Raw genomic sequence first — 20,616 nt, forward strand, 5'->3', positions numbered from 1 at the left:
TGAGACTCATAATCGACAGTGAGAATCTCTGTATTGAACTGAAACTTCATATATACCACAATTCATATTGTACTGTGTGCTGTCCCATGACAACAGCATATCTGTTTCATCACCAGAAAGACGTATTCAATCGACATTTTTGCCTTTAATGGGCCCCTTACCTGCTTCTTGTTTGCTATCTAAATGTTATGCTATCGAGTATTGATTTATGTGTCTGTATTCATGTGTAAGCCTAAACTTAGGAATATGTCTCTTTCCTAACACAATTCATGTGTTGCCTTTATTGTTACATGGAATATTTATGAAAGTTTTAATGGATAATTTTATCTTTTCTCTCTTTAGTAAGCCGCCACCATGAGTACGGACGCGGAGATGGCCGCGTATGGCAAGGCTGCCATTTACCTTCGTAAGCCTGAGAAGGAGAGAATCGAGGCTCAGAACAAACCATTTGATGCCAAGACTGCCTGCTATGTGGCTGATGTCAAAGAGTTGTACCTCAAGGGAACAATCAAGAGCAAAGAGGGTGGCAAAGTCACAGTTGTTTTGCTTGACACTAAGGAGGTGAGTTTTAATTTCCATTTCATGTAGATGCTCATTAAATTACTTGTTACGTTGTTTTCTTTTATATCTAATATCTAATTTATCAAATTTATAGGAGAGAATTGCTAAGGAAGAAGATGTCTACCCAATGAATCCTCCCAAGTATGACAAGATTGAGGACATGGCCATGATGACCCATCTCAATGAAGCCTCTGTGCTGTATAACCTCAAAGAGCGTTATGCCGCATGGATGATCTACGTAGGTTCTGAAACAACATAAAAAAGCATTTAAGTTCATTTTGTCTGTGTTGTAGCAATCTGACCACTTCTCTACTCATTTCAGACCTACTCTGGGCTCTTCTGCGCAACTGTGAACCCCTACAAGATGCTCCCAGTGTATGATCCAGAAGTGGTGACTGCTTACAGAGGCAAAAAGCGTATGGAGGCCCCACCCCACATCTTCTCTGTCTCTGACAACGCCTATCAGTTTATGCAGACTGGTAAGACATTATGGTATTGAATTATACAGAATTCTTTAAGGTGAATTAGATGACGCTGTTAATATAAGAAGTATTTACTGGATATCTTACTAATTACAATCAACAGATAGAGAAAACCAGTCTGTCCTGATTACGTAAGTATTTTCATTTAATCTCAGACCATGACAAAAATTGAAAATTGAAAATATATGACAAATCTTTATGGAGATATTTACAAAATAGAATTTAGAAATGAACTTCTGAATATACTTTGAAAAGTCTACATATCTTTTAATCTTCTGTCTTCTAATCTCTCATAAACCAGCGGAGAATCCGGTGCTGGAAAGACTGTGAACACCAAACGTGTCATCCAGTACTTTGCCACAGTTGCAGTATCAGGTGGTGAAAAGAAGAAAGAGGGTAAAATAAAGGTACTGTATGAGATACAAAACTATGTCATATATTTTATTTTGAAAGATGTTGATTTACACAAACTATATGATATGTGAATTTGTGAAATACCTGCAAACAGTCTTTAGACATGGAATATTAAATAACTGAAAACCCTTCAAACATCTCAGGGCTCTCTTGAGGACCAGATCATTGCTGCCAACCCTCTGCTTGAGGCTTATGGTAATGCCAAGACTGTGAGAAATGACAACTCCTCTCGTTTTGTAAGTTAACCACTATTTATTTACAGTACAGATGGGCAGTTGTGTTAGATTTTTCTATGCAGAGTTTTCTATAAAGAGATTATTATTTTTTTATGTATTTTGCTATTTTGTTTTAAACAGGGTAAATTTATCAGAATTCACTTTGGTACATCTGGAAAACTGGCTAGTGCTGACATTGAGACATGTAGGTGGACATGATTTCATTGATCCATCTTGCACATTTGTCTTTGTCTGTCACTCTTCAGATGATTGTGACTCAAGTACATTCTCTCAACAGATCTGCTGGAGAAGTCTAGAGTGTCATTCCAGCTTCCAGATGAGAGAGGCTACCACATCTTCTACCAGATGATGACCAACCATAAGCCTGAGCTGATTGGTAGGTGCACATATTCCATTCAATGTTTCAATGCCAGATAAAATTGTAAGATGCTCTTTCATAAATGCTGTGTATTTTACAGAAATGACGCTCATCACCACCAACCCCTATGACTTCCCCATGTGCAGTCAGGGTCAGATCACAGTGGCCAGCATTGATGATAAAGAGGAGCTGGATGCTACTGATGTGAGTCATTGCTGTTTGAATATATTGAATTATTCTATATAAATATGGCAAATCATAAATCTCATTCTTCTCTGTAATTTACAGAGTGCTATTGACATTCTGGGTTTTACTAACGAGGAGAAAATGGGCATCTACAAGTTCACTGGAGCTGTGCTTCATCATGGTAACATGAAGTTCAAGCAGAAGCAGCGTGAGGAGCAGGCTGAGCCTGACGGCAATGAGGGTGAGACTTGTGTGCTTTTTGCAGTATATCTTGAGACCAGTCTTAATGCTTCTGTTTTATCCTGGGCTTTAAAATAGAAACAGCTGCATCGACTGTGAGTAAAATGTTTAGTGTAAATATAAATTAGAAGTGTGCATCGCTGTGCATATCAATAAAGCTAAAAATAAAAGTAAAAGTACCTGGTGCCTGATTTATTATAATTTTACACATACACAAAAGACTCTATAGAGCTAAGACTATTTATTTTAAAATGTATTTAACAGAGGCTGACAAAATCGCCTACCTTCTGGGTTTGAACTCTGCTGAAATGCTAAAGGGTTTGTGCTACCCCAGAGTCAAGGTCGGAAATGAGTTTGTGACCAAAGGCCAGACCGTGGCACAGGTATAGTAACATTTCCAGCATGTCCATGTGTTCAACCAAAACAATCTGGCTTATTATTGCAGAAGCAGAATTAAATATCTATTCTACAGGTGTACAACTCTGTTAGCGCCTTGGCCAAATCTATCTATGAGAGGATGTTCTTGTGGATGGTCATTCGTATCAACCAGATGTTGGACACAAAACAACAAAGAAATTTCTACATTGGCGTGCTGGATATTGCTGGCTTTGAGATCTTTGATGTAAGAATGATTATTTTATTTATTTTTATGTCAAATTGAATCATATTCAGAAGTCAGTAAATGTTTCTGTTATTTTTCCTCCAGTACAACAGCATGGAGCAGCTGTGCATCAACTTCACCAATGAGAAACTGCAACAGTTTTTCAACCACCATATGTTTGTACTGGAACAAGAGGAGTACAAGAAGGAGGGCATTGTTTGGGAGTTCATTGACTTCGGAATGGACTTGGCTTCTTGCATTGAGCTCATTGAGAAGGTTTTTAATGGTTTATGAATGTATTCATTGCTGTTGTCTATTCTTAAAATGTCATATTTTGTTTTTGTAACAAACAATATTCTTTTATAAACAGCCCATGGGTATCTTCTCCATCCTTGAAGAGGAGTGCATGTTCCCCAAGGCTTCAGACACTTCCTTCAAGAACAAGCTGTATGATCAGCATCTTGGCAAAAACAATGCTTTCCAGAAACCAAAGCCTGCCAAAGGCAAGGCTGAAGCCCACTTCTCCCTGGTTCACTACGCTGGAACTGTGGACTACAACATCACTGGCTGGTTGGACAAGAACAAGGATCCATTGAATGAATCTGTTCTGCAGCTGTACCAGAAGTCTTCTAACAAACTGCTGGCTTCTCTTTACCCAGCTGTTGTTGAAGGTAAAGAAAACAAAAAAACAAAAAACAATTTAGCCAAACTTTTTTTGTTTTTTTTGTTTTTGCATTTATACATGTTGCTTTATATTTGTATCTCAATAGATACTACTAAAAAGGGCGGCAAGAAGAAGGGTGGATCCATGCAGACTGTGTCCTCTCAGTTCAGGGTATGTATAAAGATGACATCACAGCAATATTGCTGTACTTGAGGAAAAAAATGAAATACAAAGCATGCCAACCCTTTTCTCTTCTCCACAGGAGAACTTGGGCAAACTCATGACCAACTTGAGGAGCACTCACCCTCACTTTGTGCGCTGTCTGATTCCTAATGAGTCCAAGACTCCAGGTAAAGTATTAAAAGCCTTAAGATATACAAAGTTCTGCCATAAAACTCTAGATGGCGTAGGCTAATAGGTCCTTTAAATCAACCTGCCCGTAATCACATCATTATCTATAGGGCTCAGCTGATTGGTTCCTGCTGTATCAGTAGCAAATGAGCCTGCATGCTCAACCTTCAAAATATTTTGGTAGCATTGCCTTAGCAGGGCTTCAGAAACCCTCCACCTTCCCCAGCTCCACCTGTAGCTGATCTGCTGGGGGTAATTCATGTACGCTATATTGTACAGCAGCAGCATCTCTTACTTGCTCACAGCAGTGTGCTGTGTATGTATTGGCAGTAGCAGGTCCTGTACTTGCTCTGCAGCAGCAGCAGCAATAAAAGCAGCAGCAGCAGTGTAGCAGATCTATTCTGCCAAGACCAAACATACAACATTGTCAGTCCCAATACCATGCCAAACACTCAGAGAGTTGTCTTAACAGAAATTCTGGCACTCAATATATATGATGAGGTTAATTTACCAAGTTCATGGTGTAAACTGTTTGTTATAGGTCTCATGGAGAACTTCCTGGTTATCCACCAGCTGAGGTGTAATGGTGTACTGGAGGGTATCAGAATCTGCAGAAAGGGCTTCCCCAGCAGAATCCAATACGGTGACTTTAAGCAGAGGTAAATTAGACCACATGAAAATACCATTTCCTGTAGAAGGCTCCTAATTAAAAGACATGAAGTATTTTGATCAAATTTCCACAGATACAAGGTGCTGAATGCTGGTGTTATTCCCGAAGGACAGTTTATGGATAACAAGAAGGCCAGTGAGAAACTCCTGGGATCCATTGACGTCGATCATGACGAGTACAGATTTGGACACACAAAGGTTCATATTCAGCAGTGAACTTTCAAAGATTCACTGATTATGATCATTTAGCCTATACAGGTTAAATCAATATCTTTTGATTTATTGTTTTACATAAATTCAGGTGTTCTTCAAAGCTGGTCTTCTGGGTACTCTTGAGGAGATGCGTGATGAGAAACTGGCTTCTCTGGTCACAATGACTCAGGCTCTCTGCCGTGGCTACGTGATGAGGAAGGAGTATGTGAAAATGACGGAGAGGAGGTGAGTATTGTCATGAGTATAGGTGACATCAATGATGACTGTGTAAACAGTAAATAATGATGATTATGCCATTTAATGATGAATTATTCACAGGGAGTCCATTTACACTATTCAATACAACATCCGCTCATTCATGAATGTCAAACACTGGCCATGGATGAAAGTTTACTACAAGATTAAGCCTCTGCTGAAGAGTGCCGAGACTGAGAAGGAGCTGTCAGGCATGAAAGAGGAATTTGAAAAATGCAAAGAGGCTTTGGCTAAGTCTGAGGCCAAAAAGAAGGAGCTTGAAGAGAAGATGGTATCACTGCTGCAAGAGAAAAATGATCTGCAGCTGCAAGTAGCATCTGTGAGTATTTTTACTTGAATTAACTGATTTTGGCTCCATTAAAATGAGCAATGTTGTTTTCAATGAAATAGCACTCTATTTTACTAACAGGAAACTGAGAATCTCTCAGATGCCGAGGAGAGGTGTGAGGGTTTGATAAAGAGCAAAATCCAGCTTGAAGGTAAACTCAAAGAGACAACTGAAAGACTGGAGGATGAGGAAGAAATCAATGCTGAACTGACAGCCAAGAAGAGGAAACTGGAGGATGAGTGCTCTGAGCTGAAGAAAGACATTGATGACCTGGAGCTCACCTTGGCTAAAGTGGAGAAGGAGAAACATGCCACTGAGAATAAGGTTGGAGACTGAGTTGGTTTAAGATTAGATTTAATGTCTGTCTTATATATTGATATAGAATATAAATTGTAAAATATAAGCTCACTTGAAACTAAAAAAATCACACAGGTCAAGAACTTGACTGAGGAAATGACATCTCAGGATGAGAGCCTTGCCAAGCTTACGAAGGAGAAGAAAGCCCTCCAAGAGGCACATCAGCAGACACTGGATGATCTTCAGGCCGAGGAGGACAAAGTCAACACCTTGACCAAATCCAAGACAAAACTTGAGCAGCAAGTTGATGATGTGAGTTGATTATGTAAATTAATTATATTAAATTATGTTTTATTAACAAAGTTCGGGAGAAGCACGTTCAGATAATTAACCTAATTAACACGAGAGGAGCGCATTCAGTTAATCAACTAAATTAACGATAAGAGGTATATATACAGCATACTTACCTCTGTTCATTAACAGTTTATCAGCATTCCTCCACCACCCCATCACCTCACTTCTAGTTCTAACCATTCCTATCACAACCTGGGGGAGTTCTCTAGGTTCGGGCCAAACTCCAAGCTCGGAGCCCTCCCATATTTTATATATCATTTTCCTGTAGCTTGAGGGTTCCCTTGAACAAGAGAAGAAGCTCCGCATGGACCTGGAGAGAGCCAAGAGAAAGCTTGAAGGAGACCTGAAATTATCACAAGAGTCCGTCATGGACCTGGAGAATGAAAAGCAGCAATCTGATGAGAAAATAAAAAAGTAATTAAATGTAAAATCTTTGAAAACATTGAAAACTTTTATTGTTGTGTTATCGTTTTTTTACAAACTACTTATTGTTGAACACCCACAGGAAAGACTTTGAAACAAGCCAGCTGCTTAGCAAGATAGAAGATGAACAATCTCTGGGTGCTCAACTCCAAAAGAAGATCAAGGAGCTTCAGGTATTTTGAGATTTTTTTCAAACATTATGATCATTATGATCAAATACATTATCACAAAAAAATCGAATGAACTACTTTCCACCATAGGCTCGCATTGAGGAACTGGAGGAAGAGATTGAGGCTGAGCGTGCTGCTCGTGCCAAGGTTGAGAAACAGAGAGCTGATCTCTCCAGGGAACTTGAGGAGATCAGTGAGAGGCTTGAGGAGGCTGGAGGAGCCAATTCTGCTCAGATCGAGATGAATAAGAAGCGTGAAGCTGAATTCCAGAAGCTGCGTCGTGATCTTGAAGAGTCCACCCTCCAGCATGAAGCTACTGCTGCTGCCCTCCGCAAGAAGCAGGCAGACAGTGTGGCCGAGCTGGGAGAGCAAATCGACAACCTGCAGCGTGTCAAGCAGAAGCTTGAGAAGGAGAAGAGTGAATACAAAATGGAGATTGATGATCTTTCCAGCAACATGGAAGCTGTTGCCAAAGCAAAGGTTGGGAAATATTCTGAAGAATATATGTGTCCCGTGCTTGCAAAATGAGTCGGAATGCGCACAGGCTAATTACGAGCTACAGGCAAAACAAGTGAAAAATGACGATTTTGGTCCAATTTGAGGTTTTTACAAAAATGATGTGTAAGATGTGTCAGATGTGTAACATTATATTAGATCAGGTTTAAGACAGTAGGTTTTAATATATAGGCTATCTGTCTCATTAATGTTAATCAAACAATTGTGGTATCATGGGAAAAAAAAGGTGAATATATATTTTTCTGATAGATGTGAGTTTTGACTTGGTGTGCACCAAATTTAGTAGTATTACCAAGGATTTTAAGGTATGCTTGCTAGCTGATTTTGTTTTGGAACCTTCAGAAAACTTTAACTAGCTTTTTCTCAAAATTGACTTTGCTGACTCTATCGACTTCAAATAGGTGTAGCTAAGTCCTTTTTTGTCTGTTTCCAACAAATCATACATCATTTTGAAGGTTTTTTTAACAGAGATTCTAACAATAACTCATTTTTGAAAATGTGCTCATTATGACTCATTTTGCCAGCACGGGTCACATATAACAAGAAGTTTTTTTTTTTTTCAAATATCTAATGACTTTTATATTTATAGGGCAATCTTGAGAAGATGTGCCGCACACTTGAGGACCAACTTAGTGAAATTAAGTCCAAGAATGACGAGAACAGTCGCCAGATAAATGATCTCAGTGCTCAAAGAGCAAGATTTCAAACGGAAAATGGTAATTAATGACAAACTGTGACCAGTCATGAACAAATAAATATTATATCAAAAGTAATTGTCAATAATTAACAATAATCATAAAAAAAATAATCAACAATAATAGTGTATAAAGATTGTTCACCAGTGAATTTCTGACTGCAACAAAGTCTTATTAGAGGACTTTTTTTTAATGTTGTTGACTGATAAAATCTTACATCCATTTGTTTTGAAATGAACTGATAGAGACATAGCACAATCTGACACAGTGAATCTGAAACTATACAGGTGAATTTGGCCGTCAGCTGGAGGAGAAGGAAGCTCTAGTTTCTCAGCTCACCAGAGGCAAACAAGCTTTCACTCAGCAAATTGAGGAGCTTAAGAGGCATATTGAAGAGGAGGTTAAGGTAATACAGCATAATCAATACATACACATACTTGTCCATTACTATAATGCAGAGACTAGCTAATATTATGTGACTTTGTCTTCAAGGCTAAGAACGCACTGGCCCATGCTGTACAATCAGCCCGTCATGACTGTGACCTGCTCCGTGAGCAGTTTGAGGAAGAGCAGGAGGCAAAGGCTGAGCTGCAGCGGGGAATGTCAAAGGCCAACAGCGAGGTTGCTCAATGGAGAACCAAATATGAAACTGATGCCATTCAGCGCACTGAGGAGCTTGAAGAGTCCAAGTATGTATATTATTAAATAATATTCCCAATTCTCACAGCTATTTTATAGATTAGAATTCAGAATCATGTGTATTACTTAACAGGAAGAAGCTGGCTCAGCGTCTGCAAGAGGCAGAGGAACAAGTTGAGGCAGTGAATTCCAAATGTGCATCTCTGGAGAAGACCAAACAGAGACTCCAAGCTGAGGTGGAGGACCTCATGATTGACGTGGAGAGAGCCAATGGTTTGGCTGCTAACCTTGACAAGAAGCAGAAGAACTTTGACAAGGTAAACAATTTTAGTAATATGATATTCTCTTATCATAAGGTATTGCTGGAATGGGCTTTGTTCATAATTTTTTTAAACAAACCTGAAATATCTCCACTAAAGGTCCTGGCAGAATGGAAGCAGAAATATGAGGAAGGTCAGGCAGAGCTGGAAGGTGCCCAGAAAGAGGCTCGTTCACTCAGCACTGAGCTGTTTAAGATGAAGAACTCATATGAAGAAAGTCTGGATCAACTGGAGACCCTCAAGAGAGAGAACAAGAATCTGCAGCGTAAGAATGAAACCGTTAAATTAAAAAAAAAAAAAAAAAAAAATTGTAATGTTCTAATTCTCAGTGAGCATTAAAAAGTAAGCACATATGATTAATGAATGTTTATTATGATAAAGATTATTTTTTTTTTTTTCTATAGAGGAGATTTCAGATCTGACAGAGCAGTTAAGTGAGACTGGGAAAGGCATCCATGAGCTGGAAAAAGCCAAGAAGACAGTGGAGACTGAGAAGGCAGAGATTCAGACCGCCCTGGAGGAGGCTGAAGTAAGTATCTGAAGATCAATATGGAATTCTTGCTAGAACCATTATACTATGTTGTTAATATATATTTTCATTTTGATATTTAAATGCAGTTCTTATATTTTATAGGGCACCCTGGAGCATGAGGAGTCCAAGATTCTTCGTGTCCAGCTTGAGCTAAACCAGGTCAAAAGTGAGATTGACAGGAAGCTTGCAGAGAAGGATGAAGAGATGGAACAGATCAAGAGGAACAGCCAGAGAGTCATTGAATCCATGCAGAGCACTCTGGACTCTGAAGTTAGGAGCAGGAATGATGCTCTGAGAATCAAGAAGAAGATGGAGGGAGACCTTAATGAGATGGAGATTCAGCTGAGCCATGCCAATCGGCAGGCTGCTGAGGCCCAGAAACAGCTCAGGAACGTTCAGGGACAACTCAAGGTATGTGACTTCTTTTTGACTTTGGGATGTATTTATATTTTTTTTATAATCTAACATGTGTTATGTAAAGCCCAAGAGAAAGCACATCAAACACTCATTGTAAAGCTTTTGTTGTGTTCAGGATGCCCAACTGCACCTTGATGATGCCCAGAGAGGACAGGAAGACATGAAGGAGCAGGTGGCCATGGTGGAGCGCAGAAACACTCTGATGCAGTCTGAGATTGAGGAGCTGAGAGCTGCTCTAGAGCAGACAGAGAGAGGCCGCAAAGTGGCTGAACAAGAGCTGGTGGATATCAGTGAGCGTGTTGGGCTGCTGCACTCTCAGGTAAGTGCATATTGTTTCCCTGAAATTAAGGAAATTGAGAGCATCATTCAAAATGTTCATATGTTGCCTATCATTTTGTAGAACACAAGTCTCCTGAACACCAAGAAGAAGCTTGAGGCTGACCTTGTTCATGTCCAGAGTGAAGTTGATGACACAGTACAGGAAGCCAGAAATGCAGAGGAGAAGGCCAAGAAGGCCATCACTGATGTGAGTAACAGCAGCAAATGCTTCACCAAGACACGTGTGTACTTAAAAAAAATGTGGATCTAATGAATTTCTGCATTCACACAAAAGGCTGCATTGATGGCAGAAGAGCTCAAGAAGGAGCAGGACACCAGTTCTCACCTTGAGAGGATGAAGAAGAATCTGGAGATCTCAGTGAAGGACCTGCAGCACCGTCTGGATGAAGCTGAGAATCTGGCCATGAAGGGAGGAAAGAAACAACTCCAGAAACTGGAGTCCAGAGTAAGCCTCTTTATAGTTATGATATGGGCAATGTGAAGTATGTTATTTATGATAAATTATGAATGAATTGTTTGATTAAAAATAATCTCTACTATAGGTTCGTGAGCTTGAGACTGAAGTTGAAGCAGAGCAGAGACGTGGAGCTGATGCTGTTAAGGGTGTCCGCAAATATGAGAGGAGAGTGAAAGAGCTCACTTATCAGGTATGACTATATTCCTCATAAGTTTGTTCAGACAAAAGAGTCCGTATAATATTGTATGTACTGACAATACCTATTTTTTAGTGAAGGATCAAGACTTAATCTAGTAAATATGTGTATTTTTTGAAGACTGACGAGGACAAGAAGAACGTCGCCAGACTCCAGGATCTGGTTGACAAACTGCAGCTGAAGGTCAAAGCCTACAAGAGGCAGTCTGAAGAGGCGGTATGTAAAACCTAATAGAACATTTTAATACTGTAATTATTTATATTTGAATGCTAATTTGATGACACATGAACCATATATATAAACCTTTAGGAGGAGCAAGCCAATGGATACCTGTCCAAGTTGAGGAAGGTGCAGCATGAGCTGGAAGAGGCTGAGGAGCGTGCTGACATTTCTGAGTCTCAGGTCAACAAGCTCAGAGTTAAGAGCCGTGATGCTGGAAAGGTTAGACTGTAGATTGTAGATGAGTTTTTTTCATTATTCAAATTGTACCTGTTAGCAGAAGTATAGTGGAACTATGATAATTGCATTTTGCTGATGTTACATGTCCTGTATGACATTTGCACATCTGTATTATCTTCATTATGTAAACTGGAGCACATTTTTGTTAATAAGGCTGTTTGCCTCTTCCTTCTTTCCCAGGTCAAAGAAGAATGAATCTTTAAAACTTGAAAGGAGCATTTACTGAAGTCATATAATATGAATGTTTAGTGTAAAAGTACCTTTCTCAATAAACCTGTATATTTCATCAAATAATAAGACTTTGTGTGATTTTTATTTAGCAAGATACACTTATTGTTCACATAATAAGAGTGCTGATTATCAAGAGTGTCTTGAATCCAAATTTGAACTCTTAAAGATTCCATAAAAGTTAAAAAGGTTCCATAAAATGTAATACTCATCTTCATTAAATGCATTCACACAAACATTTCTGCTATAAAGTTTCCACCCTGGATTGATGTTATCTTCCTCAAACGCACCGCTCACACACCAAGCACTGAATGATCCAGAGATGGCTCAGGCACATCCAGTCTATAATATCTCACAAATGTGTGCAGTGATGCCCAGCTCACCGCAGCACAAATGTCCTAAATAGAAACATCCCTGAACAGTGCCCAGAAGTATAGCCATTCCTGGAGTGAGCTCGAAGCCCTGATGGAGATTGTAAAAGCTACGTAACATGTTATCTGTTTCTGATGAAGAAAAGTTAGAATAGATTACTGTAATGCATTACTAGCTGGTTGTCCTGCATTCTCAATAAACAAGCTACAATTAGTCCAAAATGCAGCTGCTATAGTTCTTACTAGGTCAAGAAAATATGATCACATAACACCAATTTTATCATCTCTGCACTGGTTAAGAACCTATTAAGCTCTGTATCATTTTTAAAGTATTGCTACTGACCTATAAGGCCATAAATTGTTTAGCTCCTGTGTATTTAACCAATATTCTACTGCCCTAGAATCCATAACCCTCTTTAAGATCACAAAACTCAGGGCTTCTGGTAGTACCTAGGATATTTAAGTCCACTAAAGGAGCATTTCACAATTGGCTCCTAAACTCTGGAACAGCCTTCCTGATACTGTTTGAGGTTCAGACTCAATCTCCCAGTTTAAATCTAGATTAAACACACATCTCTTTAGCTAAGCATTCACATATTGCATCTCATAACCTTGTACTCCAGATATATCAGATCAAATGCACATGACTATATTTGCTTAATGTTATGAACATCAGCTATGCTAATTATTTTCCATTTGCTTTTCTGTTTTATCTCGAGATGCCCATCCCGAGGTAACTAGAGAGTACGTCAGTTCCAGTTTGGATCCAGCCTATTATTATGAAGACTTCAGATACATCAACAGCAGTGAAAAGACGGCGCCAACTCCGTTGAGGATTTCAGATGTCCCAACACCAGTGAAGAGACAACTCAAGAGGACTCCAACTCCTGACAGGACTTCAGATGATCCAAACTGAATCAACTTGCACCAATGCTAAATTTTTCTATATATCCCAATCATTTGTTAACAAAATGTATTCTTTGCTTCATTGAGCTCATTGTATCTGCTTTAAATTAATACATTGTTTAAACTAATGCATTGTTAGCTAACTGCATGATTTGCATATGTACAATTCTGAAATACATAACTTGGACACAGTCGCCTCTGATAACAGATCATTCTAAATTGTAATGTAGACACATGTATTTTCAGTAAAGCTGCTTTGAAACGATATGTATTTTGAAAAGCGCTCTCTCTCCAAGCGGGCACGGCACACCTTGTCAATTTATGTACGCCACTGTCGCTGTGTTGTCCATATGGACCAACACGTCCAGGTGCCCGAAACTGCATGCCCATTGCACACGGCACCCTTGCCTGTCTTGGAGGTGGTGGTGTCCCCTAGATACTTTACCTAGTGGAACTACTGCCTGTAGAAACACAAGATTCGACCAATGGCTGAAAAGGCAGCAACAGATCAGTGGGATGGACTTGAAAATGCCATATGCCCCAGAAGCTTCTGAAAGTATTTCAGTGGAACTGCTGTTTTGTGCTTGAATAGGTTCAAGCAATGCAGCATTGACTGATCACGGTCCAGAGAGAGTAGCGCAATCATGGTGACAGAGTACAACTCCACACCAAGAAAAGAGATGCTCTGCGCAGGGGAGAGCTTGCTCTTCTCCCAGTTGACCCCAAATCCCACTCGGGTTAGGTGCCGAAGGATTTGGTCCTTGTGTTCGCAGACCAACTCCTGCGACTGAGCTAAAATAAGTCAGTTGTAGAGGTCGTTGAGAATGCAAATGCCTTTCTCCCTTAAAGGAGCAAGGCACTTCCGCAACCTTCATGAAGACGCGAGGAGACAGGGACAGCCTGAAAGGGAGGACCTTGTACTTGTATGCTTGTCCTTCGAAGGCAAACCGAAGAAACGGAAGGATTGAAACATGAAAGTATGCGTCCTTCAGGTGTATCACCGTGAACCAATCCTGATGTCTGACACATGTGAGCATGTGTTTGACCATTAGCATCTTGAATGGGAACCTGTGCAGGGCCTGATTCAGTACTCGCAGATCTAGGATTGGTCTCAAACCACCGCCCTTCGTCGGTACAATGAAGTAAGGGCTGTAGAAACCCTTCTTAATCTCGGGGGACAGGCCCTACTGTGTCCTTCGCTAGAAGGTTCGCCATCTCCTGCCGCAGGACAGCAGCATCGTCACCTCTCTTCACCTCAGTGCGACCACAGAGGGGTGAAGAGCCTGCCCCGGCACCTTGTGAATTGAATCGCATAGCCGAGACGGATTGTTCTGACCAGTCAACGTGACAGGTTGGGAAGCTTTAGCCCTGCGCCCAGACCCTGCATGAGTGGTACTAAGGGGACAATACTCGGAGTACCCATGGCTGAGAACCCGCAGAAATGTGGAGCAAGGCCTGTCACGTCGGGAGGCTTTGTGTCCCTGAGAACCTGTGACAAACGGTGTAACTGAGCACTGACCTTGGTCCGGTGGGAGTGAGGATCATCCACAAAGGTGGGGCGAGCAGATTCACAGCCTCTTCATCCCTGGGTTGCCCGTCTCAGGTCTGCCTCGAAGCCTTCTTGGAGGTCTGTTGACAGGCTGGTGGCACCACCTGCCTATGGGAAGACCGCTGGGTTGAGCCACAAGTGGTGCTTTTGGATGGACATCGCCCAACCCAGGGCCTGTGCCGTAACCTTCGTAGCTCGGAGAGCATGTAATTACATGCTGGCCAGCAGCACTGTAAGCCCTTTCCATCAAAGATGAGGTAAACTTCGCACCGCAATCGCACACTTCACTTGGAGAATGTCCACGTACCGCCGCGCTGCCCCACCATCAAGTGTAGTGAGGACGAAGGACCCAACAAAGCGTGTTCTGGCCAAGAACGGCGCTTTCCATGTCTTCTTATATAGTGATGGCCGATTTCAATATACTGCTTCAGGAAGCTTCGGAGCATTATGAATCAGCGTATCGAATCATGATTCGGATCGCGTGTCAAACTGCCAAACTGTTGAAATCACGTGACTTTGACGTCTATATTCGTCATTTAAAAGGGGAAACAGGCTTTACAGACTGCAGATACACAATGCATCACATGCTTACCATTTTGAATATCAATCATGCTGATCACTTTCATTATTCCACTCCGCTCATGCTCATCAGATCAATTTAAGATCATTAAAAGTCTTCAGTGCCTTAAACAGTTTAACAAGAGTATAAACGATCATTTTAAGGCGTCTTATATTTTGAGGATGGAAAAACAAATCGCGATACTCCCTAATGTGATTATTATTAATTTCATCAAATAAATGTGAGCGCTGCATGTTTTAAAGTCAAAAGATGGCGCTGTTGCACGTTCTTCAGTCATTCAATTATTAGCGCACATTTGTCAACCATTTATGAACTAATGCTGATCAATTATCACAAAGTTTACTTCATAGTATTTATATTATATTGTGTTGTAAACGGTTGTAGCAACGTAATTTTTTAATCCTCATCTGAACTTGAATGAGTAGCAAAAGTAAAGCACAGATATTTCAAAATAAGAGTCCTGCTGCATTTCAAAGTAATCAAAGTCAAGTAGTATGTATATCAATTGCCCCTGTTTGTTATTTGGTTACACAAACCAAATTTAATATATTTATATATTTATTTCCATATATTTATATTTATTTTCATTTGATTCAAAGTAAACTGTTGTAGCTTCAGGAAGGAAGGACTAAGAACATTATTTGACATATTATTCAATATAAAGATTTTACTAGCATCAGGGTTATTATAGTTAACTAAAACCATTAAAAACATTTTTTATTGCTTGAAATAAATGTTAATACTAAAATAAAAAATATATACAAACTAAACAGACATGTTTAAAAACAAACAAAAAAAAAAAACAAAAAAAAAATTAAAACTTAACAAAAAATGAAAGCAGAAAATATAAAAATCTAAATCGGATTCAAAATATTAACAAAAACTATAATAGTATTAAGTGAAAAAAGTGACATTCATTTCCCAGAAAAGTCACAAGATGAAAAAGCTGAAACTAAAGGGGAGATATATAAACACAACAGGATGACTGAAAGTAAGTGATTTAAAATTTTAAGTTCATTGTTGTGTGGCTCTTAAAAAAATTATTTGGCGCCTGTTTTTTCCCCCTATAGGAGCCAATGGCTCCTTAATGATTTTTTTTTTTTTTTTTTTTTCTGGAGCCCTGTAATGTGTAACAGAGTTCATGGCTTGCTGTCATTTAAGAAAGACACCACTCCAGCAACTAATAGAAGGGGTTCAGTTGATTCTTAATTCACAAAAACATGTACTTTATAGGCAGATTTGTGATGTGTAATAAAAGATTCATTGGGCCTGACCAACTGCTATCTTTATAAACTCTGACCTTTCCCCTCATTATTCATGAGCGTCTCATAATGTTTTATTAGTGATCATTGAGGGGTATTCTGCTACTGTCTTTTAGGGCTTCTCCAACAAAGCCATTGTTAAAACTGCCATTGCACAAATTAAGTAATGTTTTAATAAATAAACACAATGAAGTTTTGATTGGCTAATAGCATGCTGGGAAACATTGTTCCGTTTTTTTTTTAAAAGTAATAGATTGATGCTAAGGCTATTATATTAATTAATTCATTTATTCCGGTTGCTGATGTTAACACAACAAAATATTGCATTTCTGTGCATCTTAAAGTTCGTACTGTTCGGTATTTAACCTCATTATGCCCTTTTGTAAGTGTAAATATGATATATATATATATATATATATATATATATATATATATATATATATATAAAAAATCTCCATCTCAGTTCTTGTTTGGCTTGGATTACTACCTATAGTAATAACAATTGTACATAAACAATAATAATAATAAAGCAAATCGCACATTATTTCATCCAATATAAAACAATAAATTCTAATATGCAGTCCCTCCACTGACCACAAGATGGTGACATTCCTTACAGAAACACCGCCAATGAGATCAGAACGCTCTACTTGGTAATTTTCTACTTAGAAATATTCTATCCTTTTTCTAAAGTAAACATTAATGAAACTTATTATTAACAAACAAACAAACAAACAAACAAACATGTAAATGTAATTATAAGGGTAGGCTATCGTATATTTGCTTTACACTACTCAAATCCAGATCGATATATTGATGTTAACTTGAACATTTGGGACAACTCCATCTGGAGAAAGTCTGTTCTTCCACTGGGGGACGCAATAACGAATGGCAGTGTTTAACTCAAGGAGAGCTAAGCTTAGCGTAAAAGTTTAGCAGTCTGGAAGTTGTTACATATGAATCAGATGGGTTAAAATTGTCCCTTTCATTTCATGGGTCACTGAAGTTCTTCAACGTAATTATTCTAGTGAATATGAACCTGTGGTTCAGCTGCAAACGGCGTGTGGTTGCTGCTTCTAACGTTACATTTCTCATGGCTGGTCAGATTGGACTAATCAACATAATATGTCATGTGCCAGTCCTCAGGCTGGTTGCATTGTATAATAATTATTATAGGATTTAAAGTATTACAATTTAGTGTAGTAATGTGACCAATGAGACAAACAACCTCCTGATATTTGGATCGAGTATGTGGCTATTTGAGCTCCCATTACTCCCCTTGTCTGTCTATCCAGTAGTAGAAATGGTTGCTAGCGAGTATTCAGCCTAATGTTCCCTTCCTCAGTTACACTTGTTGACCACACGAGGGAGCACGCTAATTTTTCTAACTAACAAAAAGTTATATTTGATAATTCCTTTTTACAGTTCCAGCCAAAGGTTCTGATACACTCGACCGGATGGATGTTTCTAAAAAATTACACTTATTCACACTTAGTGTAAATAGACACTCCATTAAAGGCTTAATTGTACAAGAGTGAAGGAGAAGCATCCATAATGGACCCATTACTTTAAAGAATCTAGTTTTGTGATTTTAAAGCACTGCATATCAAAACTACTTCTTTTTTGTCTTCACTATTATTCTAAAATGTGGTTTATAGTATCAGTCAACAGGATGACTATTTTTTGTTTTTCCCTAGGAGTCTACTTTTAATTTTCTTAAACATTTTCATGTTAAAGTTATAAAATAAAAATGACATTCAAAATATAGAATATTTAGAAAAAATAGAAAGCTATGTAAGAACTTTATTCCTGGACTTTTCATCTGCCTTTAATACAATTCAAGTTGATATTCTTGTGTCGAAACTAATACAGCTAGATGTAAACCCCTATCTGATTAAATGGTATATTTCTTTTCTCACTAATAGAAAGCAAAGTGTCAAAGTAAATAAGTTACTATCAACAGCAGTAAGAACAAACATTGGTGTACCCCAAGGTTGTGTTAGTTCTGCAACGCTTTTCACTTTATACACTGATGACTGTTATTCAAGTATGTCTAATCAATATATTTTATAGTACTCTGATGATACTGTGTTAGTATCTCTATTAAATAATTCAGAGAGTCCAGAACAGCACCTTCAGGGGGTTGATAAATTAGTTGAGTGGTGTGATCGCAATGCTCTATATATTAATATAAAAAAAAAAACAAAAAAAAAAAAACAGGAGATTGTATTTGGTCCTGCCGCTGATAGCCATACAACACCTGCTGTTATATACAATGAGAACATCAGACAGGTAGAGACATATAAGTAGCCTACCTAAGAGTAATGATAGATAGTATGTTATCATGGAAAGACCATATAGATAGTATTTGTAAAAAATAAAATAAAAAAAAAACAATGCAAAGGATCCGTTTGAGATCTTTTGGGGCAAGAAACCAGATTATTTTATTATTTTTTACATCTGTGATTATGAGTGTGTTGCAGTACTGTAATTCTGTATGGTACATGTGTCTATCTGTCAGTTTAAAAACAAAGTTGATGAACCTATTAAAAATGTGCTCTAAAATAGTGGGTCACCCACTCCAAAAAGAATATGAATCATCTTATCACAAAAACCTTATAAGGTTAGCTAATAATATTGTCTCTGAACCAAATCATGTGTTGTATAATGAATTCGTACATTTGCCATCTAATCGATGGTATAAGGTTCCAAGATATAATCGGATTAGACTAAAGAAATCCTTTGTACATCAAGCTGTATTGGAGTATGGGAGCTGAACAAGCCTTTCAAAAAGCTGGAGCCTTGAATGTGTGTGTGTGTGGTTTTTTTTTTTTTTTTTTTTTTTTTAATGTATTGTAAGGTCTTGTCTGTGTGATAATGTTCTTTTTGTAATTGTGTGTGAACCTGCTGTAAATGCAAGACAAATTTCAGACTTTGTCTGACAATAAATTTCATCAAATCAAATCAATCAAATGAGTCTGATTAATTCAACACAGTGTACGTTACCTTTAGGTTGGTTATCAAGAAAATGAATTTGTGAAGGGCCTCAGACCTAATTATTTCATAATGTGTTGCTATTGATGATTTATTTTAAATTTATATCCGTTTCTTATATTTAATATAAAAATATAAAGCTCAGAGCTGCAGTTAACTAAATTATTCCAGGTAATCAGTTGGTGCTGAGTTAAGCTTGCAGCTGTTTGTTCGAACTCCTTATGGCTAGCAGTTGGCATGGTCGGAAATAAATGTTGCTTTGACAGTGGAAAGCAGATAGGGAAAGGTGGGCGTCTGGTTCAGATGCTTTTCACATGTCAGGAGTCATTTGATTGGGGTCACTGTATCCATGTATCATAATTTAGGACCTTATATTCAACATGATCAATAAAAACAAACTCTGGATGCCCTTTTCCTTCAAAAATTATAAACAAAATAATCAAACATTTAAGACTTAAAGAAAATGTAGTTCGAAAAGATTGTTCTTTCTTCTGAAACCTTATGCAGCTGAATTATTCAGTTGGTGGATGATAATTTAAAATGTTAACTTTGATTCAAAAAGTTAGAAATGATAATAAAGCAAAATGATTTATATTTTTAAATCTAAATGAGGGCCAGGTTTCCCACGGGTCCTTGAAATCCTTGAAAGTTTGTGAATCCTGAAAAAAATGTCAAGGCCCTGGGAAGTTTTTGAAAATAAACAAACATAGATACAGGTCCTTCAAAGTGCTTGAATTTATTTTGTGCAAGAAGTTTTCCCATGAGGCAAGAAAAAATTATGGTGCATTCAAGTCACGTCGGAAAGATCGTATTTACGAGCTGAACGCACAACACCACCACAATGTCGTATAGGAGTGGGGAGCTCGGGATTTTCTTTAAGCCCCAATCTGTAAAAGTTGGGGGCGTGTCAGTGAGAAACATGGCGGACTACCACAATACTTATAGGTATTTAGCAGGCTTTTCTATTTACAACGAAGTAAGTAACAAAATATGATAGCATTATAATATAACAATATAATATGCAATGATAAAGTTTACAGTGGCTTCATAAATTAATTTAAAAAATAAAAAGTAAAACGCAACTGATGCGCATTGTTTGTTCTTTATTTTCTAGAAGTAGAAGTGTTGTATTTTTGTGTAATTAATTAAGAGAAGGTACACAGCCATCTTACTTCGACGAAAATGACTTGAACGCACATGCCCTCGTAAATACAAACTTCCCAGGAGGACTTGAACGCACCATTAAAAGCATATTCATATATCTTAAAACTTCTGGTTACATGAGCCTAAACTCTTTTCAATAAAATCCATGCAAATTTAATATCAGATCATTTTAGATCAGTAGATCATTTAG

At 38.3% G+C, this 20,616-nt stretch overlaps 1 protein-coding gene across 1 annotated transcript; it reads left to right on the forward strand.

The window, feature by feature from the left end:
* The first annotated feature begins 342 nt into the window (after positions 1 to 342).
* Positions 343 to 11,669, forward strand: LOC127512398 (myosin heavy chain, fast skeletal muscle-like). Its single transcript, XM_051893247.1, has 39 exons — positions 343 to 561; positions 656 to 799; positions 884 to 1,040; positions 1,147 to 1,174; positions 1,345 to 1,450; positions 1,601 to 1,693; positions 1,814 to 1,877; positions 1,971 to 2,069; positions 2,152 to 2,255; positions 2,340 to 2,478; positions 2,742 to 2,860; positions 2,950 to 3,099; positions 3,184 to 3,354; positions 3,449 to 3,749; positions 3,849 to 3,913; positions 4,005 to 4,092; positions 4,635 to 4,752; positions 4,837 to 4,960; positions 5,064 to 5,200; positions 5,294 to 5,549; positions 5,640 to 5,882; positions 5,991 to 6,167; positions 6,478 to 6,623; positions 6,715 to 6,805; positions 6,893 to 7,282; positions 7,908 to 8,034; positions 8,301 to 8,419; positions 8,506 to 8,702; positions 8,786 to 8,969; positions 9,072 to 9,237; positions 9,377 to 9,501; positions 9,607 to 9,915; positions 10,037 to 10,240; positions 10,322 to 10,447; positions 10,535 to 10,705; positions 10,803 to 10,907; positions 11,034 to 11,129; positions 11,223 to 11,354; positions 11,553 to 11,669. The coding sequence occupies exons 1-39, from the start codon at positions 355 to 357 to the stop codon at positions 11,565 to 11,567; spliced, it is 5,793 nt and encodes a 1,930-aa protein (XP_051749207.1). The 5' UTR covers positions 343 to 354; the 3' UTR covers positions 11,568 to 11,669.
* The last annotated feature ends 8,947 nt before the right edge of the window (positions 11,670 to 20,616 follow it).

This window comes from Ctenopharyngodon idella, chromosome 5 (genome assembly GCF_019924925.1).
Source record: "Ctenopharyngodon idella isolate HZGC_01 chromosome 5, HZGC01, whole genome shotgun sequence".
NCBI classification, from domain to species: domain Eukaryota; kingdom Metazoa; phylum Chordata; class Actinopteri; order Cypriniformes; family Xenocyprididae; genus Ctenopharyngodon; species Ctenopharyngodon idella.